General features: G+C 48.4%; 1 protein-coding gene across 1 annotated transcript in view; it reads right to left on the bottom strand.

Annotated features, from left to right (window-relative positions):
- LOC146064875 (uncharacterized) overlaps window positions 1-18264 on the bottom strand; it is a 74734-nt gene that overhangs the window by 11965 nt on the left and 44505 nt on the right. Inside the window, exons 3-4 of the mRNA XM_083178826.1 lie at window positions 12724-12790; window positions 3391-3454 (exon numbers count right to left, since the gene is read on the bottom strand). Coding sequence (XP_083034952.1) covers window positions 3391-3454; window positions 12724-12790 — 131 coding nt within the window. The remainder of the gene's footprint in view (window positions 1-3390; window positions 3455-12723; window positions 12791-18264) is intronic.

Below are 18264 nucleotides of genomic sequence, written 5' to 3'. Positions count from 1 at the left end.
ACTGCGGCTGTACAGCATTTCCCTAACTCTCCTACTGCACCTGTACAGCCTTTCCCTAACTCTCCTACTTCACCTGTACAGCATTTCCCTAACTCTCCTACTGCGGCTGTACAGCCTTTCCCTAACTCTCCTACTGCACCTGTACAGCATTTCCCTAACTCTCCTACTTCACCTGTACAGCCTTTCCCTAACTCTCCTACTGCACCTGTACAGCATTTCCCTAACTCTCCTACTTCACCTGTACAGCCTTTCCCTAACTCTCCTACTGCACCTGTACAGCATTTCCCTAACTCTCCTACTGCACCTGTACAGCATTTCCCTAACTCTCTTCCTGCGCCTGTACAGCTTTTCCCTAACTCTCCTACTGCGCCCGTACAGCATTTCCCTAACTCTCCTACTGCGCCTGCACAGCCTTTCCCTAACTCTCCTACTGCACCTGTACAGCCTTTCCCTAACTCGCCTACTGCGCCCGTACAGCATTTCCCTAACTCTCCTACTGCGCCTGCACAGCCTTTCCCTAACTCTCCTACTGCACCTGTACAGCCTTTCCCTAACTCGCCTACTTCACCTGTACAGCATTTCCCTAACTCTCCTACTGCACCTGTACAGCATTTCCCTGACTCTCCTACTGCACCTGTACAGCATTTCTCTAACTCTCCTACTGCGCCTGCACAGCCTTTCCCTAACTCTCCTACTGCGCCTGCACAGCCTTTCCCTAACTCTCCTACTGCACCTGTACAGCCTTTCCCTAACTCGCCTACTGCGCCCGTACAGCATTTCCCTAACTCTCCTACTGCGGCTGTACAGCCTTTCCCTAACTCTCCTACTGCACCTGTACAGCCTTTCCCTAACTCTCCTACTGCGCCCGTACAGCATTTCCCTAACTCTCTTCCTGCGCCTGTACAGCATTTCCCTAACTCTCTTCCTGCGCCTGTACAGCATTTCCCTAACTCTCTTCCTGCGCCTGTACAGCCTTTCCCTAACTCTCCTATTGCACCTGTACAGCCTTTCCCTAACTCTCCTACTGCGCCTGTACAGCCTTTCCCTAACTCTCCTACTGCGCCCATACAGCCTTTCCCTAACTCTCCTAATGCACCTGTACAGCCTTTCCCTAACTCTCCTACTGCACCCGTACAGCCTTTCCCTAACTCTCCTACTGCGCCCGTACAGCCTTTCCCTAACTCTCCTACTGCACCCGTACAGCCTTTCCCTAACTCTCCTACCGCACCTGTACAGCCTTTCCATAACTCTCCTAATGCACCTGTACAGCCTTTCCCTAACTCCTACTGCGCCCGTACAGCCTTTCCCTAACTCTCCTACTGCGCCCGAACAGCCTTTTCCTAACTCTCCTACTGCACCTGTACAGCCTTTCCCTAACTCTCCTAATGCACCCGTACAGCCTTTTCCTAACTCTCCTACTGCACCTGTACAGCCTTTCCCTAACTCTCCTAATGCACCCGTACAGCCTTTCCCTAACTCTCCTACCGCACCTGTACAGCCTTTCCCTAACTCTCCTACTGCGCCCGTACAGCCTTTTCCTAACTCTCCTACTGCGCCCGTACAGCCTTTTCCTAACTCTCCTACTGCACCTGTACAGCCTTTCCCTAACTCTCCTACCGCACCTGTACAGCCTTTCCCTAACTCTCCTACTGTGCCCGAACAGCCTTTCCCTAACTCTCCTACTGCGCCCGAACAGCCTTTCCCTAACTCTCCTACTGCGCCCGTACAGCCTTTTCCTAACTCTCCTACTGCACCTGTACAGCCTTTCCCTAACTCTCCTAATGCACCCGTACAGCCTTTCCCTAATTCTCCTACCGCACCTGTACAGCCTTTCCCTAACTCTCCTACCGCACCTGTACAGCCTTTCCCTAACTCTCCTACTGCGCCCGTACAGCCTTTTCCTAACTCTCCTACTGCGCCCGTACAGCTTTTCCCTAATTCTCCTACCGCACCTGTACAGCATTTCCCTCACTCTCCTACTGCGCCCGTACAGCCTTTCCCTAACTCTCCTACTGCACTTGTACAGCCTTGGGAGCACATTGTCACCTTCAGCATTCACACAGAGACCCTGCATCCCTGCAAAGATGGCTACCGCCTTGTTGGAGATAGATGCTAGAGGTCCTCCTGCACCTCTAGTGTATGTCAGGGAGCACTACATGCCCAGCACTATCCAGAAGTGTTGATTTCTGAGCATCTGCAGCCCCCTGGCTACGAGCATTTAATCCCCCTGGCAAAGAGCATGTAACTCCACTGGCAACAAGCGTGTAACCCACCCCCAAATGACATAGACACAGCCCCCCAGGTCACTGCCTCCTGATGCTGCTGTGTGCAAGCGCACGGCGAATTCGCACATAGCGGATGCACATGCGCATAAATAATTATGCGCAGTCGCGAAATATCGGTTCCCCGTGCAAAAGCGTGGGGGACCAATTAAATTAGAATAACCCCCTTTATCTGTCTCTCCTTTATCACTCTCCACAGCTTAGTGGTGTAAGACCTGCTGTAGAAGTACACGCTGTCCCTAGTACACTGTTTACAGTCAATACGTTCTGTGGCTTAGAACGCCATGCTGAGTGTTTACAGGAAGCTGTTCCACCATCTTGGTCCCTGTAGGAACCCCACGCCGGGGTCACCATATGTCAGTACACAGACAGGGGGAGGCTGCTTACACGTATAATATTTCACGTGGATCTCAAGCCCCTCAAACGTCCCCCTTTATTGTATGGCGCTAGCTCCCATTTACCCGGATTTTAGGAAGTAACTAGTAACTGCTTCACTTCCAAATCACTTCCACATGAGCAGCCAACTGCTTCTTGTATTCCTTGTAACAATGTATCTGCTACGTATGCATACCTCCCAGCACGACCCTCTCCAGGAGGGACACCATGCTCTGTTGCTCTGGTAATGTACGATTGCCATCACCTATGATGAAACGGGTGCGGTATAACACACCGACAGTCGGGATTCCGACAGTCATTAGCCCGACGTCGGAATCCCGAATGCACACCGGGGGGGGGGTCGATCCTGTGCGGTGACTGGAAGGTGGCTGGTAGCGCACGCAGAATTGGACCACAGGAGCTAAAATGAGGCATCTCAGTCCTTGTGTATTTGGCGTGTATTTGGTGTTACTGGTATACGCAAGAGGAGGAGTTTATATGTCATTTGCATAAACCGCCTGCGTTGCCGTGCCAAAAGAGTCTGCTCGATTTTCCCCCTGGGATAGTTCAGGGGACGTGCATTCTCACCTGCATATAGCGGTCGCTCACCGTGCCCTTGGTACAGCCCTGTCCCAGATTATAAAATGTGATGGCTTCATGTCTTTCTCATAGTCAGCAGGAAGAGACGTGAACATAGATCACTACTATAGTCGCCTTTCTGGCCTTTGCTCACCTGTAGGGATGACGTTGTGCTGTGTTCCGTTACTTTCCGGTGTGTCCCTGTCCTTGATTGTTGTCTGGTGGGAAATAAAAGACACAATCAGTAAAGTGCTCAACCAGCTCATATCCAACATTTTACAGACTTGGGGTGGGATGTATCAACAGATATCGCCGCCTCTCACTATGCCCCCGCCGTGATGTCAGATAATATGTACTAACATATGCGGCTGGCATCGCGGTGCGGTGACGGAGGCCCCCTGCGATACCTGTACTGTGGTGTGCGGGGGGTCTCCATCACCTCCCAGCCGCCTACTGCTCCCCTGCAGCCGGGACAGCTCAGCGTGGCTGTCCCCGGTGCTGCCTCCTCCCCCTGCAGCAGGAAGGATTTCCGGCTGCGTTGCTAGGGGGAGGAGGGGTTTACCTTCCGGGGTCCAGGAGGACCTGCAGGAAGGTAAGCCGGAGGGAGGGAGAGAGGGGGGTCAGCGAGGCGCCAGGTTTGCGACGGAGGCGGCGGGTGTCGAAAAGAAGCTCATAGGCTTCTATAGGGTATCGCCACCCAAAGGTGGCGATACCCTGCCCGGCGGTATCGGTGCGGCCGGGTTTTAGGGGGAAATTTACTAAAATGGGAGTTCTATTTCAGATGGAATGTTGCAAACAATCAAAAACTATCCTCTTGAAGAGGCATGGTCAACCTGCGGCTCTCCAGCTGTTGTGAAACTACACATCCCAGCATGCCTGCCACAGTTTTAGCATTTTCTAATAGCAAAGCTGTGGCAAGGCATGGGTTAAGGAGTGAGTATGAGTTAGATGCCTTCTACATTGGGATAGGAGTGAGTATGGGATAGATAGCCTGTGCACTGGATTAGAGAGTGAGTAAGGGTTAAACATTGTGCACTGGATTAGAGAGTGAGTAAGGGTTAGACATTGTGCACTGGATTAAAGAGTAACTGTTAGACACTGCACTGGATTAGAAAGTGAGTAAGGGTTAGACATTGTGCACTGGATTAGAGAGTACGGGATAGACACTTGTGCACTGGATTAGAGAATGAGTAAGGGTTAGACACTGTGCACTGGATTAAAGAGTGAGTAAGGGTTAGACACTGTGCACTGGATTAGAGAGTGAGTAAGGGTTAGACACTGTGCACTGGATAAGAGAGTGAGTAAGGGTTAGACACTGTGCACTGGAAAAGAGAGTGAGTAAGGGTTAGATACTGTGCACTGGATGAGAGAGTACGGGTTAGACACTGTGCACTGGATTAGAGAGTGAGTAAGGGTTAGACATTGTGCACTGGATTAGAGAGTAACGGTTAGTCACTTCACTGGATTAGAGAGTGAGGTTAGACACTGTGCACTGGATTAGAGAGTGAGTAAGGGTTAGACACTGTCCCCTGGATTACAGAGTGAGTAAGGGTTAGACACTGTGCACTGGATTAGAGAGTGAGTAAGGGTTAGACACTGTGCCCTGGATTGCAGAGTGAGTAAGGGTTAGACATTGTGTACTGGATTAGAAAGTGAGTAAGGGTTAGATACCCTGTGTGCTGGATTAGAGAGTGAGTAAGGGTTAGACACTGTGTACTGGATTAGAGAGTGCGTAAGGATTAGACACCGTGTACTGGATTATAGAGTGAGTATGGATTAGACACTGTGTACTGGATTATAGAGTGAGTATCTATTAGACACTGTGTACTGGAATATAGAATGAGTATGGGTTAGACACTATGCACAGGATTATAGAGTGTAAGGGTTAGACACTGTGTACTGGATTATAGAGTGAGTATGGGTTAGACACTATGCACAGGATTATAGAGTGTAAGGGTTAGACACTGTGTACTGGATTATAGAGTGAGTATGGGTTAGACACTATGCACAGGATTATAGAGTGTGTAAGGGTTAGACACTATGCACTGGATTCGAGAATAAGGGTTAGACACTGTGCACTGGATTAAAGAGTGAGTAAACTGTATACTGATTAGAGAGTGAGTAAGGGTTAGATACTGTGCACTGGATTAGAATGTGTTTAAGGTTTAGACACTGTGCACTGGTTTAGAATGTGAGTGAGGGTTAGACACTGTGCGTTGGGTTAGGGAGTGAGTAAGGGTAAAGTACTGTGTATTGGATTAGAGAGTGAGTAAAAATTAGACACTGTGTCAGCATTGGGGATTTCTGTGTTCCAGGCTGTGACCTGGGTGGGCCAGTAGAGGGTGCTGTAAACTAGAGACTTGATGAAGTATGAATACATGCACTGGTACACCAGGGAACAAGTGGACCAGAGGGTTGGCGGAGATCAGGAACAGAGGCGCGGAGTCTAACTCACCTTTGGTTTTCATTAGGGAGCCCCGCAAGGAGCTTTGGATTTAGCTGCACCTGATGAGCAGGTCGCGCCCCCTGCCCTGGTCCTCTGAATTTAGCTGGCTGGTGTGAGTGCACCCTGGGGAATGTATACTGGAGACCTTGAGAAATTACAACACTACTGTGTATGCAAAGCTCAGTGGGTATCAGTCTGAGAACTGAGAAGATGATTTTGGCGGCCTGAGAGCCGAAGAGGATAGTCGACAGCCTGACAACCTGTATAGTCAGGAGGGTACGTTGGCCTGGGAGCCAGGAGGGTATGTTGGCCTGGGAGCCAGGAAAGTACTGTCGGTCAGGGAACCAATAGTGTACTTTTCGGCCTGGGAGCCGGGGATGGTTGCTGACGGCCTGGGAGCTGGAGGTGAGTATTGCCTGGGAGCCGGTGACTGTTGTCGACGGCCTGGGAGTCGGAGAGGGATGTAGACGGCCTGGAAACCAGAGAGGGATGTCGATGGCTTAGGAGCCAGCGATGGTTGTCGACTATCAGGACACAGATGGTATTAGTCACAGTAGCAAGTAGTTGGCCTGGGAGCCAATGGTGGAAGGCTTGCCTGGGATCCAGTAAGAGGTAGCTAACCTGGGAGCCAATGGTGGAAGGCTGGCCTGGGAGCCAGTAAGAGGTAGCTGGCCTGGGAGACAATGGTGGAAGGCTGGCCTGGGAGCCAGTAAGATGTAGCTGGCCTGGGAGCCAATGGTGGAAGGCTGGCCTGGGAGCCAGTAAGAGGTAGCTGGCCTGGGAGACAATGGTGGAAGGCTGGCCTGGGAGTCAGTAAGAGGTAGCTGGCCTGGGAGACAATGGTGGAAGGCTGGCCTGGGAGTCAGTAAGAGGTAGCTGGCCTGGGAGACAATGGTGGAAGGCTGGCCTGGGAGCCAGTAAGAGGTAGCTGGCCTGGGAGTCAGTGGTGACCTCTGCTGGTGATGGCTGGATGTAACTCAACTGCTGGGATGAAATAAGCAGGAGACAAACTGTCAGGTGGTGGGTTAACCAGCAGCAATACTGGAGCAGCAGCAGCAGCAGCAGGTCACAGGTGGCTATAACGCTGGAGCACAGGATAGCCTGGTGCCTAAGAACTCTGACACTGGAGCCAAGCACACAGGGAACAAAACATTTTTTCAAGGCAATTTGGCATGCTGAGAGCCTTCCTCATATCCCCCTTGCTTAGATGTTATTGGCTGCAAGCCGCAGCAGCAATCAGAAACAGGAAGTACCTATGTACACCTTGGTCCAGAGATCATGTGTACAGGTCAGAGTTTCCAGGTAACCTATTGGAGCAAACATGTCAACTGATGGTCTTCAACATGGAGGAGCCTAGAATGCAGACAACCTTAAGTAGCCTGTGATGACTTGAGCAGCTGCATGCATTGGACACAGACAAGCCTGGAAACACTTGGACATAGAGAAAACAAAAGTGAAACAAGTCAGCTCCGTGACACAGTGTACTGGATAAGGGAGTGAGTTAGGGTTAGGCACTGTGGGGTTTATTTACTAATAAATGCTATTGAACATGGAATGTTGCTATGGGCAACCAATAATATATTATCTATTATCTTATAGAAGGTGCTTAATAAATAAGTAGAATCTTACTGGTTGCACATCTCATATCTTCAATAAAACTTCCATCTTTGTAAATAAGCCCCTGTGCAGTTAGAGTACTGGACGGGGTCTGCATTGCGCATAAAGGAGGAGCATGGGAGACTTGTATAGAGCACATGGCGTTGTGCATAGAGGAGCATGGGATACTTGTATAGAGCACATGGCGTTGTGCATAGAGGAGCACGGGATACTTGTACAGAGCACATGGCGTTGTGCATAGAGGAGCACGGGACACTTGTATATAGAGCACATGGCGTTGTGCATAGAGGAGCATGGGATACTTGTACAGAGCACACGGCGTTGTGCATAGAGGAGCATGGGATACTTGTATACAGCACATGGCGTTGTGCATAGAGGAGCACGGGACACTTGTATATAGAGCACATGGCGTTGTGCATAGAGGAGCATGGGATACTTGTACAGAGCACATGGCGTTGTGCATAGAGGAGCAGGGGACACTTGTATACAGCACATGGCGTTGTGCATAGAGGAGCACGGGATACTTGTACAGAGCACATGGCGTTGTGCATAGAGGAGCACAGGATACTTGTATAGAGCACATGGCATTGTGCATAGAGGAGCATGGGACACTTGTACAGAGCACATGGCGTTGTGCATAGAGGAGCGCGGGATACTTGTATAGAGCACATGCCGTTGTGCATAGAGGAGCACAGGATACTTGTATAGAGCACATGGCGTTGTGCATAGAGGAGCGCGGGATACTTGTATAGAGCACATGCCGTTGTGCATAGAGGAGCACGGGATACTTGTATACAGCACATGGCGTTGTGCATAGAGGAGCACGGGACACTTGTATATAGAGCACATGGCGTTGTGCATAGAGGAGCATGGGATACTTGTACAGAGCACATGGCGTTGTGCATAGAGGAGCAGGGGACACTTGTATACAGCACATGGCGTTGTGCATAGAGGAGCACGGGATACTTGTACAGAGCACATGGCGTTGTGCATAGAGGAGCACAGGATACTTGTATAGAGCACATGGCATTGTGCATAGAGGAGCATGGGACACTTGTACAGAGCACATGGCGTTGTGCATAGAGGAGCGCGGGATACTTGTATAGAGCACATGGCGTTGTGCATAGAGGAGCATGGGATACTTGTATAGAGCACATGCCGTTGTGCATAGAGGAGCACAGGATACTTGTACAGAGCACATGGCGTTGTGCATAGAGGAGCGCGGGATACTTGTATAGAGCACATGCCGTTGTGCATAGAGGAGCACAGGATACTTGTATAGAGCACATGGCGTCATGCATAGAGGAGCACGGGATACTTGTATAGAGCACATGGTGTCGTGCATAGAGGAGCACGGGATACTTGTATAGAGCACATGGCGTTGTGCATAGAGGAGCACGGGATACTTGTATAGAGCACATGGTGTCGTGCATAGAGGAGCACGGGATATTTGTATAGAGCACATGGTGTTGTGCATAGAGGAGCACGGGACACTTGTACAGAGAACATGGCGTTGTGCATAGAGGAGCACAGGATACTTTATAGAGCACATGGCATTGTGCATAGAGGAGCACGGGACACTTGTACAGAGCACATGGCGTTGTGCATAGAGGAGCACGGGATACTTGTATAGAGCACATGGCGTTGTGCATAGAGGAGCACAGGATACTTGTATAGAGCACATGGCGTTGTGCATAGAGGAGCACGGATACTTGTATAGGACACATGGCGTTGAGCATAGAGGAGCACGGGATACTTGTACAGAGCACATGGCGTTGTGCATAGAGGAGCACAGGATATTTTTATAGAGCACATGGCGTGGTGCATAGAGGAGCATGGGACACTTGTATAGAGCACATGGTGTTGGGCATAGAGGAGCACGGGACACTTGTATAGAGCACATGGCGTTGTGCATAGAGTAGCAGGGGATACTTGTATAGAGCACATGGCGTTGCGCATAGAGGAGCACAGGATACTTGTACAGAGCACATGGCGTTGTGCATAGAGGAGCACGGAATACTTGTATAGAGCACATGGCGTTGTGCATAGAGGAGCATGGGACACTTGTATAGAGCACATGGTGTTGTGCATAGAGGAGCACGTGACACTTGTATAGAGCACATGGCGTTGTGCAGAGAGGATCACAGGTAACTTGTATAGAGCACATGGCGTTGAGCTTGGCTGGAAGAGTTAACCTGCCTCTACAGAGAATAACTTCCAACATCATAAATTCTTCCCAGGTTTCCCCACAGCCCTAATAGGTTGATATTAGATTAAAATGCAATGGCCATAGGCAGTAATGTATCCCGCCTGTCCATATGGCTTACATTGTATTCGTACAGTACATATGTATTAACTTATAGCAATCCAACATGATAAATCACTGCACTTAGCGTGGCTTTCAGGAAACCTATCTAGCAGCAGTGAGGTTCTGTCTTCTGAAGACCTGTCTCCTCCAAGGAGCGTTTCAGCGTTTCGCGAGCTCTGAGGCTCCTGCCAAAAGTCACGTTAAAGTGATGAGTCTGGCTGGTGTGATCAGTGCGGTCTCAGGTATTAACGTATCGGGTAGACAGCTGTCTTTGAAGTGGAGAAAGCCTCTCGGAACCCGGGAGATCTGCAGCTGGTGATTGGGAACAAATCGCTTCGCTTTCATGTGTATAATCATAACACAAATCTTCCGAAGCTGTTAACCATCAACCTATTAGCGGACAGGCTGCAAATGAACTTCCACCAGTCACAGGTGGGGGAGGGGCTTATGTTACAGTACTGGTGTAATTCACACAGCAGCTCCTGAGCCACCAACTGCCATTCCAAATTGACTCACTAGCAGTGGGTGTGGCTCCCTTATTTGAATTTTAAAATGTGTTGCAGCCCCAACTATGGAGTCACCACTGGTTGACATGATATGGTAGACATGCACAAGGACAACACAAGCAATAATGTTGACATGACCCTAGGCAACACATGAAAGGATTACATGAGTTTTTCTTATTCTCCTTCATCAACCAGGGGACACTGCAGTCTTCTTACATTGGGGATAGAAGGATTCAGCCAACTGTCTGCTTGTGACATGTGAAGTCCTGGGAAGGGTCAGGCCGCCACCACCTGTGGTGTGCATCTCTGACCCTGCAACTGGTGCCTCTGCATTGGGCTTGCGTTACTGGTCCACAGTATATACCACACCCCCAGGGGTCCAGGGCCAAGGTAAGGTATCTTGGCCAGTTCAGTGCCTTGGCCGGGCAGAGGGGTCTGTAAGACCGCTGTACACAGGAAGGACCTGTTACAACAGGGTCCATTCATTTACGTGGACTTACCATGTCTTCATTTGGACGGCGTGGCTGTTGAATCCACGTTGCTGAATTGGACGGGTATCCCAACATCATTCATCCCTATCATGCTTAGGGCAAGGAAGTCTGTTAGGATCTGGAAACCCTATGTCTACTGATGGCAGAAGCTCAGACTACCTATGGCTGTGTTTAGTCTGTCTCGACTTCTACACTTTCTTCAAGCTGGATTTTCAGCTGCGCTTATGTTGGGTTCTCTGAAGGTTCAGGTTTCTGTCCTGTTAGTCTTCTTTCAATGACATCTGGCCCGACTTTATGAAGTCCAAACATTTCTGAATGGTGTCTTACGACTTTAGCCACCGTTTATGGCTCCTATGGAACCATGGGATTTGTCCTTGGTCCTATTCTTCCCTCAGCTGAATATGGTTGAGGCATTAGTTGGTGGATTTCCACATGTTAACTTGGAAGATGGTTATCATGCTGCTACCGGCTTTGGCCAGAAGGTTTTCCGACCTCAGTGTTCTTCCTGCAGTTCCCCCTACCTGGTCTTTCCTGAGGATAACTGCGGACCTGGTTGGATTTCTTACTGAAGGTAACCCATTGTGGTTGTGGCCTTGGCAGGGGATTCCAGCTCCCTGGATGTGGTACGTGCTCTGTGCATCTATGTGGACAGGACGACTTCCTTGCACAAGTCGGATTCCCTCTGTTCTCTATGATGTAGCCAAGAGAGGATGGCTTGCCTCCAAACAGACACTGGCACGCTGGATTTGCTTGATCATCAAACAGGCTTACCTGGCCTCTTCTCAGAGGCTTTCATTGGTTATTTCAGCTCATTCTACTCATTCAGTGAGGCCTTCATGGGCTGCTGCACGCGGGGCATCTATGACTCAGCTGTGTAGAGCGTCATTTGGTCTCGTTCGCACACTTTTCTAAAATTTTACCGGTTTGACACCTTTTGCGGCCTCTGCGTCCCAGTTTGGCTGAGCGGTGTTACAGGTTGCTCAGCGCTCTCCCATCCATGGGGGTAGCTTTGGGACGTCCCCAATATATTAAGACAGCGGTGTCCCTTGGTGGATGATGGAGCAAACATAATTTCAATTCTCCGATGTCACAGAGGATACTGCTACTCTTTCTGGTGTGTCCTAAATGCCTTAGGTGTGACTCTGTATCTTCTAGCTTGGTCCTGTACTGTCTTCTTCTGCTCTTCCTACTCTGGTGATTCTCTGGTCTCTTTTCTCCTCTCGGGTACAATTTTCTAAAGGTGACCATGCACTGATGCGATGTCGGAAGTCAGGTCTGATGCGCACTGGAATCACGCTTCGGACCCAATGGGTCATCAAACGCATCCGATTTGGGCTGATTTCTCGGCCCGATCCGTCAGGAATGGGTGAAATTGGTCCAAATAGCTGTAGTGTATAGGGGCCTTAAGACTGAGGTCTGGGAGGGGGATAGAGAGGGACGAGCCTGCCACACTGTGAGAATTTTAATGGGCCGACTCCTTCTGTCACCACTCTATCCCCAATGTATGAAGACTGCAGTGTCCCCTGTGGAACTGGAGAAATGGAATTATCAGTGAGTTCCAAATTCCTGTTTTTATTAATTTTTTACAACTTTTTTCAGACTTTACCATCCATGTGGACTCTGATTGGGAATGGCATAGTGGCCTAAACCATGGCGAGGGAAGCGGTACACTAATTGGGAGCCCATGTGGACAGGTGTCAGCACTGACACAAAAAACCTGAAAAAAGGATGTCGACCTTTACCATGCCGTCCTTTTACTTCTATGTCAACCTTGTGCATGCCATTTGTACCATAACCGCTAGTTAAAAGCCCAAATGACGGCTTCTGCAATGTACTTTCACTTTGACCTGTGACAGTTTTTACTTTCACTTTGAGCTGTGACAAACCATACCTCCCAACTCTGTGAAGTCTGAAATCGGGACTCCTGCATGCTATTCGCGCGCCCAACATTTGGGGATGTGGCGCATCATCTAAAATATTTTCAGTTATTCGTCCCCTGAACAGAGCAACAGATGAGTCTAATGGCAGCTGTGGGGTAAAACAAATGAAGGGCCCACAAGAACTCCTAACAAAAGAAAGATTCTGGGACATTGGTCAGTGACGTAACCTCTGAACTCACCACTCTGAGGAGCTCGGAAGATGGCCGCTCCTTCGCATTCTTAGTCAAATTCATGTTTTTCGTCCTTCTGCAAAGTAGAACAAAGCAAACTTACGTCAGATATCCAAGGTGGGGCCGCTTATGGCAGAGTATTTGGGTAAAGAAGGCGTCCCACACTAGGTATTGTGCCCACTGTAAGTACTGTACCCACTGGCAGTGCCTGTATTGGCATTCATTTGCCCACCTGTGTCTGACTCTATCAACCAGCAACATATTTGGGAGAAACAGCAAAAAATAAAGCACTTACCTCTTCACTGTGACATTAACCCCTTGACTGGTGGGTTTTGCTGGGGCAGGACAAACATGTGAGGGCAGGTTTGTCCTGCCCTAGCAAAACCCACCATGGAGCGGTGAGTGACGGGAGGGGAGAGGAGGTGGGGGGTGCCCGGAGAGGTGATGCGCCAGTGGTGCACAGCTGCAGGCCCCACTGGCGCACACCTTCATATTGGTGGTATGCCAGGAAATGTTCTGGGACAGCCCACTGCGACAGCACAGCTGAGCCTGGAAAATTTCCGGCCATACCACTCAAGTGGTTAATGGATCCTCGTCATGTTCTTGTTTTAGACGTCGTACCATCTGTTTGCTGATTCAAAGTTGTACGCTATGCCGATGTTTTCCTAAATTGAGTGACTATCAATGGACTGCGCACCGGCACTTGTCACTGCCACTATGCGCAAATACCGTAGGTTCCATACACTGTATAGAAATCACTGGGTCAGTAATGTCCCTCCTACCCGCAGCCGCACGTCCCCAGCCGCCTGCAGATGTGGTTACTGACCGCGAAGACTGTTTACAAACACGTCGGAAAATAATTGGATTTTATGCATATTTTATGACCGCATGCTTTCTGCAGTGACTGGGGAATCTGAAGACAAGGTGGCCAGTGAATTCTACCTTGTGGGGCTGACATTTTCTGGTGCGTATCTTATTTCATATATAATAACATAATAATGCCAGTGGCTCCCAACTGGCATGTATGTAACAGGACCGGAGATGTCTCCTAATTGGCCCATAGTAACAATCAGATTCTATCTATTATCTTCTAGAAGGTGCTAAATATATAATAAGTAAAATGTCATTAGTTACTATGGACAACACCCCATCTTCAATAGGACTCCCATCTAATTATAGTTACCCCTAAGGAGCATTTATATTAAAAAAAGACGCTTGAAATGCATCAAACTTACCGACTTTTAAATTTGCCTCTTTGGGAGAAGCCCGGAGAGGAGACCCAATGCTGCATGCCAGGGGGGCGGGGACAAGGCTTACATATCAAAGCCCCGCCCCCAATCCTCACAAACTCAGCGATTTGCAGGTTCGCAGGGAGGGGGTGGGGCTAAAATGATGCAAAATTATTTGTTTTGCAACATTTTAGTCCCGCCCCCTCCCTGTGGACCTGCAAATTCTGGAACTTGTTTCAGCACCTCCAGGGGGGTGCAGGGGCTTTGGGGAGACTTTCCAAACTTCCCAGAGGGCGGAAGGGGGATCCGATTTTTGGGAGTCTCCCAGCTATTGCGGGAGTGAATGCAAGTATGGTATGCGTGCTAAGGCTGGATGTATAGGGACACATCTGTATACAGCCTGCAGGAGACTTGTGTTAGACACACGTATACACCGTGAAAAACAAATTTGTGCGTGACTGAAAGTTTGCGCTAGAGCAGCTGTGAGTGGTCTCTGGAACTCAATAGGACTTACACCAGAGGTCCTTAGAGTTGAACAAAAGAAGAAAAGTTTTGAGTTCCAAAAACAGTACACCGCTCTAAATTTAAATACAAAAATAGTGTGAATTAATGGTGAACAATTCAATGTGCACAAAAACAAACTGGAAAGTACTTCCCTTCCGTATGTTCCAATGGATAAAAGGTAAGTATATCAATCCTTTTTCCAATGAATAAATGTCAACGCGTTTTTCAAGACAAAAAAAGGCTCTTAGAGAGCCGAAACGCGTTGACACTAGGGGACCCTCTGCATCTTGGACCTGCCTGGCCTACGGAGGTAACGTTGGATACCCTAACCTTTCACTCTGTCCGGACTTATACATCTATTGTTTTTTGTGACTGTGTTGTTGTTTTCACGTTGCCTCCTGTTCCATCAGGTCCATTTTGCATTTTTTTATTTTATTTTTTATTCATTTTTTATCTTGAATGTTTTTATCTATTTTGTACATATGAATTCTCATTGTATGTATCTATAGTCCAACTATGGACATCATGTCAAATTAAAGTTTTTTTAGTCTACATATCATTTTTCCTCTTTTTTGGGTTCCAAAAAAATCCACACTGAGAGACCCAAGTCTATTTGTAACTACAAGGGTTTTTGGATACCAAAAGAAACCTCGATGCTTATGGCTCCATTTAAAAACACCGTGAGTGTGGCACGCCATTTCCTTTGGATCACCCTTTTGAACCAGTAATAGAAAGATACCTTTATGTGTTTTCATCTGCCACCTCGTATGTGAGCAGGGGCCTCATTAAAAGAAACCTTTATGGGATTATATCCTATAACATTTATGTGAGTAAAGGTACGCCATCGGAGTATACCCCCTGTTAAATACCCAATCAAGGAGAAGTGAGTTCTTCATAGACATCTGTGCAAAGAAGAATATTCTAATCTCAAAGCACCTTAGAACGAAATTATTTTATTTCACCTGTTCACACAATGTATGTTTTTTTTTTCATTTTTATGATCACATTGGGACACGTATGAAAAAAACGGACCATACACCTTGAGAATTCCTTCATTCATTGGAAAAAGGATTGATATACTTACCTTTTATCCATTGGATAATATGGAAGGGAAGTCATTTCCAGTTTGTTTTTGTGCACCTTGAATTGTTCACCATTAATTCTCACTATTTTTGTATTTAAATTTAGCGCTGTGTACTGTTTTTGGAACTCAAAACTTTTCTTCTTTTGTTGAACACGTGTACGCAGTGACACAGTCACCATTATTGTGTGCAGACTGTTTGTGTATTTATGGAGATACTGTACGTAAATCCCGGCCTGGTAAGGTGATATGAATAGATTTCGGCTCAGTGGTCAGACATCCCAAATAAATAAACCCCCCCTTATCTCAGCTGGCAACACATGGCAGACCCAACAGGTGCAAACTATTTATAGTCTCTGTAATGTGTGTTGTATAGATGCTGATTCCCGGGCGTCGCAGATACACTTAGTGCAGGGGAACCAGCCAGCCCATATATTACACACATGATAACATGTATGTTTATATGTGCTAAGCGGTTCCCCCTGCACTATATGGGCGGAGCTGCAGCCTCATATACATACATTCTAGTGCTGCTCCTCGCCTCTGTGGTGCCACTGGTGGCCACCGGAGGGCGCCAGACGGAGCTCTGTTTAGGGACACATTGGGGTACATTTATAAGATGGGGGTTCTATTGAAGATGGGATATTCCCCATAGCAACCAATCAGATTCTACTTCTTATTTATATAATGCCTTCTAGAATATAATAAATAGAATCTGATTGGTTGCCATTAGCAACATCCCATCGTCAATACAACTGTGTGTAGTTATGCTAACGGTGCAGGAGGCAGCTTGTGCGAATAGACTTCTGTGATCCGCTGCTATGCCTGAAGACGCAGTATCGGATCATTTGTGACGACACAGGACACATGAGTAGCCCTTCGCGGGGTGATGCACAGCTTGGCCTCAGCGCTCCCCTGTTTTCTAATACCATGGCCATACACCACTCCTACCCCACCACCAAGTGGCCAACCATACTTACCGACATTCAGACTGCTCCTGCTGGGAGGGGGCAGTGCAGGGGGGGTGTGGCATCCTACAACATGAGCAGTGTGGGTGGGGCTGTTCAATCATCATGGCCCCACCCCCACTCTAAAATGCCCAGATTACCGGCATTGTAAAGCTTAGAGCGGCGCTACGATAACGGGATTCAGCACCGTTTGCATGATTGTCCCACAAGGCTGACTAACTTAGCGGCTGGGTGCAGGGGGTGCCGCAGATTAGTAACCATTGGAAGACCATGGGCTATTCTTGGTTTCCTATAAGACATTCAACTCTTTTAAGGCCGTGGTGTACTAAGTCTTGAAAAGTGATAAAACGGAGAGTGATAAACCACCAACCAATCAGCTCATAACCGGTCATTTTTCAAACACAGCCTGTGGAATGGCAGCTAGGAGCTGATTGGCTGGCTGTTTATCACTCTCCATTTGATTACAGTTACATTGGGGCCTTAAAACCTACCGCCAATTCCACAAGATACGTTTACAAAGCGGCAAGGACCCCACACAGTGCTGCCAGAATCCCTCATAACGTGGGGCTATCGGTAACAACGTGAGGAAGAGCCGGTTTTCATCAATTGCTGCACAGAAGCTTGATAGACTTATTTATCAAACCTGGCAGGTCTTCCCGGCTAATAGGCCCCAGATGCGTCCAATTTCCTGTTCTGAGCCTGCTCACCATGGAGGCACGTTGTCCCCCACCCCGGGGAACGCTGCGCTCTAGTCTTTGCTGCTGTACATTGTTCTAGTGGATTACTGATGGGGAGCCCCTCGCAGTATTGATCAGGCCGGGGATGCACAGAATTACCCTTGGTGTGGCCCGGGGACACTGAAAGAGATTGCAGGAGCTATTTATTATTCTGATTCTTATAGCACCGGGGCAGCTGAGTACCATGGGAGGGTGCGGGTCATAGGATCGGCAGTAAGTAGCGACAGCCAAAAGGTGGACCACTATTGGTCAACAGTCAAAAAATCGACACATGGAAAAGGTCGACATGCATTATGTGTCAACACAAACAAAAGGTCAACACTGTGTTCCAAAAGTAAAAACAAATAAAGACTAGTATTCATAAAAACCAACATAAAGCACCAAACATAATATTAATCTTCTATATAATGCAGCCATACACTTCTAAAAGTAATAAACTCGTTGAAAAATGTTTCCGTTTTTCAGCCCTACTATATAGACTGGAATTACTGTAGAAAAACCATGCTTCTCCAAAAACTCCCTACAAAATGTTCACTTATATGTCAGGTCGCATCAGTGGGGTGACAATGCCAACACAGCCCGAGCGGTGACGAGAGGGGATCCGGCGCCGCAGGGGCGAGGTCTCTGTCTGCAGATTCCATCTGTCTGGATATCCGTGTAGCGTCTGCTGAAAATGGCCCTCCAAAAATGGATGCCACCTTGGAGGAGACAGATGCTGGAGGTCCTACTGGACCTCTAGTGCCTAACAGGGGGTGCGGCGCCAACAGAGAAACCCGGAAGTGCTGGGTTCCGGGAGCTCCTGGTGTCCTCTGTGAGCACTTAACCCCATGGCAGCGAACATGTAACCACCCGGCAACAAGCATAGAAGCCTCTGGCAACGAGAATGGAAATCCTGGCAACAAGTAAAAAAACCCTGACAAATGAGCAAGAAACACCTGGTAACAAGCATGAAACGCCTAGCAACCAGTATGTAACCACTGACAACCAGCCAGAAACCCCAGAGAAAAAGCAAGAAAACTTTGTCAATGAGA

The sequence above is a fragment of the Crinia signifera genome, chromosome 3, assembly GCF_055691185.1.
Source record: "Crinia signifera chromosome 3, ASM5569118v1, whole genome shotgun sequence".
NCBI classification, from domain to species: domain Eukaryota; kingdom Metazoa; phylum Chordata; class Amphibia; order Anura; family Myobatrachidae; genus Crinia; species Crinia signifera.
The sequence above is the reverse complement of the archived record's forward strand: the minus strand, read 5'-3'. Positions and strand labels throughout refer to the sequence as shown.